The 5,530-nt window shown below is 40.7% G+C and overlaps 1 protein-coding gene across 2 annotated transcripts; it reads right to left on the bottom strand.

The window, feature by feature from the left end:
* Positions 1-409: 409 nt before the first annotated feature.
* On the bottom strand, positions 410-5,412 carry LOC118383422 (zinc finger CW-type PWWP domain protein 2-like). Of its 2 annotated transcripts, XM_052505091.1 has the most exons (6): positions 5,123-5,412; positions 4,448-4,798; positions 3,305-3,467; positions 1,764-1,890; positions 1,174-1,256; positions 410-991 (listed from the first exon to the last, which is right to left on the bottom strand). In XM_052505091.1, the coding sequence occupies exons 2-6, from the start codon at positions 4,759-4,761 to the stop codon at positions 863-865; spliced, it is 816 nt and encodes a 271-aa protein (XP_052361051.1). In that variant the 5' UTR covers positions 4,762-4,798; positions 5,123-5,412; the 3' UTR covers positions 410-862. The 2 variants fall into 2 exon arrangements, with proteins under 2 accessions (XP_052361051.1, XP_052361052.1); XM_052505092.1 differs by lacking the exon at positions 1,174-1,256.
* Positions 5,413-5,530: the final 118 nt, after the last annotated feature.

Raw genomic sequence — 5,530 nt, 5'->3', positions numbered from 1 at the left:
AAACCAGAAACATATGAAGACCCTCACAGACTCTGTGTTCATAACAACAAACCAGAAACATATGAAGACCCTCACAGACTCTGTGTTCATAACAACAAACCAGAAACATATGAAGACCCTCACAGACTCTGTGTTCATAACAACAAACCAGAAACATATGAAGACCCTCACAGACTCTGTGTTCATAACAACAAACCAGAAACATAGTCAAGACTCTGGTCAGCAGGATGACTCTGTGTAACAACAAACCAGAAACATGTAGGACCCTCAGACTCTGATGTTTATAACAACAAACCAGAATGTCTGGTAGGATGTAGAAGACCCTCAGGATGTCTGTAGGATGTCAGGATGTCAAAGACCCTAGGATGTAGGTAGGATGGAGTCAAATGCTGGTAGGATGTCGGTAGGATGTCGGTAGGATGTAGATACCAAGGTTTATTTCCTCCATTCTCTGAATGTTAAACACCATGAGGAATACAGCATGCAGCCGTGTTGCACTGGAATAACAATAACATACGATGACAACTTGAGAATGAATGAACACAGAAAGATTTAACAAAGACTGCATTGTCGGAACTAGAAGCACAAGCATTTCGCTACACTCGCATTAACATCTGCTAACCATGTGTATGTGACAAATAACATTTGATTTGATTTGATTTAACAAACAGGCCAAACAGGAAAGACTGTACTGAGGTTGAAGGATTCTTCATACTGCCAGTCACCACAAATGTATATTTTCTTCAACAATGACCACAGTAAACAAATATTTTAGAAAAATATAACACTTCAAATAAATATAATACAATATAAAATACTTTTAAGGGGAAAGGATTAACATGTCTTGAAGAAAAAAACATCTTTATTTCTTGTTTCCTGCAGTCATCAGGTCCTCCAGACAGGTGGCGCTGTCAAACCTGAACCCTTCTATGATCAGAGTGTCTCCGTCCTCCTCGATGCCGGCATCCCACATCCTGATCCTCTGGTCCCGCTGTCACAACACCAATAACACACATAACATGTAGAAGAATACAACACGCGGCGGCGTCCTTTTACCTCACTGAAAATAGTCACATCATTGACTGTATGTACAGTGTCACATATCCTAATAGCAGTGGATACTGGATACCCAGGAGATTGTTAGTCAAATACAGAAGTTACTAGAACCTCTACCTTGCCCTGGTTGTCCTGCTGGTTGGAGTATTGTCTGAGCATCCTCTCAATAGCATGCATTAACCTCTGAGCCTGACTCAACACTGATACACAGGGGGAAATCACATCATGCAACACAGAATCAACACATTATCATCACAGAACTATTTGGACAACAGCACGGCACCATCTGCATATATCTGAATGGATTTGTTCTGGCGATTTCAAATATGAAACCAATTTCAAATATGAAAGTTCCTTCAAATATGAAACAGATTTAAGATATGAAACATTGGAATCCGATTCTGGAAACTTCCTGAATGTCGTTAAAAAAAACAAATGTACCATATTTTATTTATTTTTAACCTTTATTTTACTAGGCAAGTCAGTTAAGAACAGATTCTTATTTTCAATGACGGCCTAGGAACAGTGGGTTAACTGCCTGTTCAGGGGCAGAACGACAGATTTGTACCTTGTCAGCTCGGGGATTTGAACTTGCAACCTTTCGGTTACTAGTCCAACACTCTAACCATATTTAAAAAAGACAGTGGTCAGGTGACAGTATCTCAGAGACTCTATTAATGCAGTTATTCCGATGTAAGTCTACTCACAATCCTGTGGCTGGAAGTGGCTGATCTGCAGTCTCTCCTCACAGCCCATCTCCCTGACCTTAGCCACCTCCTCCATCGCCACCTCATAAGACTTCCTCATAGCGCCTCGCAGGTTCCTGTATCTGGGCTATGCCAGATTTTTTTTTAAATGGATTTATTTTGTTTCTCAGACACAGATTAAGAATAGTTTTGGAATTTAAAAAACATTATTTTTTTTATTAGAGATGCTCCATTGAGAGGTTTTATTCTAGTTTTAGGACCAGGCTAAATCTGTGTCTGGAAAAAAAAAACAGTGCAAAATGTTTAAAATGTTTTTAACTCCCTCCAAGATAGAGTATGTGTAACGTTCTTTGTCGGGCAAAAGAGAAGAGGACCAAAATGAACGAAGACGAAACAGTCCCGTAATGTGACCACCAACACAGGAAACAGGAACAATCACCCACAACCCCACAATACAAAACAGGCCACCTAAATACGGTTCCCAATCAGAGACAAAACAGGCTACCTAAATACGGTTCCCAATCAGAGACAACGACTAACACCTGCCTCTGACTGAGAACAATATCAGGCCAAACACATCGAAACAGACAAACTAGACATACAATACAGAAGGCCCACTCATCCTAAAAAACATAGAAACATAGAAACAGACAAACTTACAATATAGAATGCCCAATCAGAGACAAAAAACAGGCATAGAAACAGACAAACTAGACATACAACATAGAATGCCCAATCAGAGACAAAACAGGAAACTACAGACAAACTAGAATACAATACAGAAGTTCCACCAATCAGAGAAAACAAAACATAGAAACAGACAAACTAGACATACAATACAGAAGTTCCCAATCACACCCCGACAAAAACATAGAAACAGACAAACTACATAAATACAGAAGGCCCACTCATATTCAATCAGAGACAAAACAGGCCAAACAGACAAACTAGACATACAATACAGAAGGCCCACTCATATCACACCCTGACCAACCAAAACATAGAAACAGACAAACTAGACATACAATACAGAAGGCCCACTCATATCACATCCCCAACAAACAAAACATAGAAACATAGAAACAGACAAACTAGACATACAATACAGAAGGCCCACTCATATCACACCCCGACCAACCAAAACATAGAAACAGACAAACTAGACATACAATACAGAAGGCCCACTCATATCACACCCTGACCAACCAAAACATAGAAACAGACAAACTAGACATACAATATAGAAGGCCCACTCATATCACACCCCGACCAACCAAAACATAGAAACAGACAAACTAGACATACAACATAGAATGCCCACTCATATCACACCCCGACCAACCAAAACATAGAAACATAGAAACAGACAAACTAGACATACAACATAGAATGCCCACTCATATCACACCCTGACCAACCAAAACATAGAAACAGTGCAGACTATGGTCAGAGTGTGTGTCTCGTCATATCACTGAATCTGTCATCTCTATTCGCCTTCACTAACTAACATTAAACTGGCACAGAAAGAAACAGATACATACTTTAGTGAAGGAGTTGTGGTAGAGTTCTACATGCTTGGCAGCAGCCCAGAATCTGGTATGAGGTTTCCCCAGGAACTCAACATGGTAGTGCTCCACATAACCCTCGCTGTCCAGCCTCACATACTCCTCCACGTTGGGGTCTGGACTTAGAATGGCTGGCCACCTGGAGAGAGCAACAATGATTAGTGAATGCTTTATCGGACACTGGTACTGGAACTAACTGTAGTAGCTAAGGTCATGGAAATAAATTAAACCTATTTCTGGACTAAAAAGCCCTTTAGGCCTAGAGTTAGTGCCTGTTTTCATGGAACTAGATTAAACCTACTTCTGGACTAAAAAGCCCTTTAGGCCTAGAGTTAGTGCCTGTTTTCATGGAACTAGATTAAACCTACTTCTGGACTAAAAAGCCCTTTAGGCCTAGGGTTCGTGCCTGTTTTCATGGAACTAGATTAAACATACTTCTGGACTAAAAAGCCCTTTAGGCCTAGGGTTAGTGCCTGTTTTCATAGAACTAGATTAAACCTATTTCTGGACTAAAAAGCCCTTTAGGCCTAGGGTTAGTGCCTGTTTTCATAGAACTAGATTAAACCTATTTCTGGACTAAAAATATATTTAGGCCTAGAGTTCGTGCCTGTTTTCATGGAACTAGATTAAACCTACTTCTGGACTAAAAAGCCCTTTAGGCCTAGGGTTCGTGCCTGTTTTCATGGAACTAGATTAAACCTATTTCTGGACTAAAAAGCCCTTTAGGCCCAGGGTTCGTGCCTGTTTTCATGGAACTAGATTAAACCTACTTCTGGACTAAAAAGCCCTTTAGGCCCAGGGTTCGTGCCTGTTTTCATGGAACTAGATTAAACCTACTTCTGGACTAAAAAGCCCTTTAGGCCTAGGGTTAGTGCCTGTTTTCATGGAACTAGATTAAACCTACTTCTGGACTAAAAAGCCCTTTAGGCCCAGGGTTAGTGCCTGTTTTCATGGAACTAGATTAAACCTATTTCTGGACTAAAAAGCCCTTTAGGCCTAGGGTTGGTGCCTGTTTTCATAGAACTAGATTAAACCTACTTATTGACTAAAAAGCCCTTTCAGTCCTTGATCTGAGTCCTGGAAACGGCACATAAGCACCGACTGCCAACCATCCCGTACCATGGCCAGTTACATGCTTTCACCAGCACCAGGCTCCCGACAGGCAGCCCAGAGTACACAACCTTCAGGCCATGTTCCTTGAACTGGGAGTTGTTGGGGAAAGGGCCCTGAGGGATGCTGCAGTGGCTGAACAGAGGGTCTGGGTTCATATGACAGTGCCAGGACTTGCCATGGTCCAGCTCAGCCACCGTTTCATCACTCTTTGGTACTAGTCTCCACTTCAGACATCTGGGAGACTTGCACTGGATCCAGGTCTTGTCTGCATAGTAGGATGTTTCATCCTCCTTGGCATTCAGGTCTGGAAGAAGACTCATTTTTGTTTTACAGCTGAACTGAGCGATCTTGGCTGACCTAAACAAGCAAACACAAACATGTTGGCTAGCTAGCCCATTTGATATTGTCATAGAGAAAATAAATCAGTGTCAGCAATCTATAATGTATTTGCTAAGACTACTTGCTAGCAAATATGTTTGAATATACTGAGCTACTAGCTAGACAATGAATGAATGGACTTTGCTAATGATCCACACATTTAGATCGTCATGATTCTAGTTAACGTTAGCCAGCTGGCTAACAACATTCTAGCTTTGGATTTTTTAAAATCATTCTTATTAGCGCCTAGCTAACGTCCCTCTTCGTTCAAGTCGTTTAAAAATATATTAATAGGTAACTTACTGGCTGGCTAGCTATCTCCGAATGACTGTATTTAACCTTACACAGATTGAATCGCTAATGTGCATCACTACAACTAGCGAATGTAGCTAGCCAGCTCGTCAATTTAGCATTTTGCTAGCTACCCGGCAAAAGGCTAAAATAATCGAGTGTCGAACTTTGCAGGGGAGAGATCAGAAGAAACCCGAGACCAGAAATGCTGTTCATGTCATAATTTTTTTTTGTATGAATACACATGATATTGTTTCTATAATCTCTAACCCATAGTTTGGAAGCTTTTCAAATATTATAGTATTCATCCGAGTAGTATATCTAGCTACACAACCATAATCATAGTTTTTTTTTTAAGTCGAGGATGACGTCGGGGCTTTTATTTTGAAAGTCACATCAACCCCGGAAGTTTTTGAAAGT

The sequence above is a fragment of the Oncorhynchus keta genome, unplaced genomic scaffold, assembly GCF_023373465.1.
Source record: "Oncorhynchus keta strain PuntledgeMale-10-30-2019 unplaced genomic scaffold, Oket_V2 Un_contig_2225_pilon_pilon, whole genome shotgun sequence".
Lineage (NCBI taxonomy): Eukaryota > Metazoa > Chordata > Actinopteri > Salmoniformes > Salmonidae > Oncorhynchus > Oncorhynchus keta.
This window is presented reverse-complemented; position numbering and strand designations above follow the sequence as displayed.

What these genes read in the sequence shown, in the direction of transcription:
- LOC118383422 (XM_052505091.1), bottom strand. Translation starts at nt 4,761, where the DNA reads ATGAGTCTTCTTCCAGACCTGAATGCCAAGGAGGATGAAACATCCTAC. An exon ending in CCACTTCCAGCCACAGGATT is followed by an intron (nt 1,257 to 1,763) that starts GTGAGTAGACTT and finishes CCTGTGTATCAG; the next exon opens with TGTTGAGTCAGGCTCAGAGG. An exon ending in AGCAGGACAACCAGGGCAAG is followed by an intron (nt 992 to 1,173) that starts GTAGAGGTTCTA and finishes GTGTTGTGACAG; the next exon opens with CGGGACCAGAGGATCAGGAT.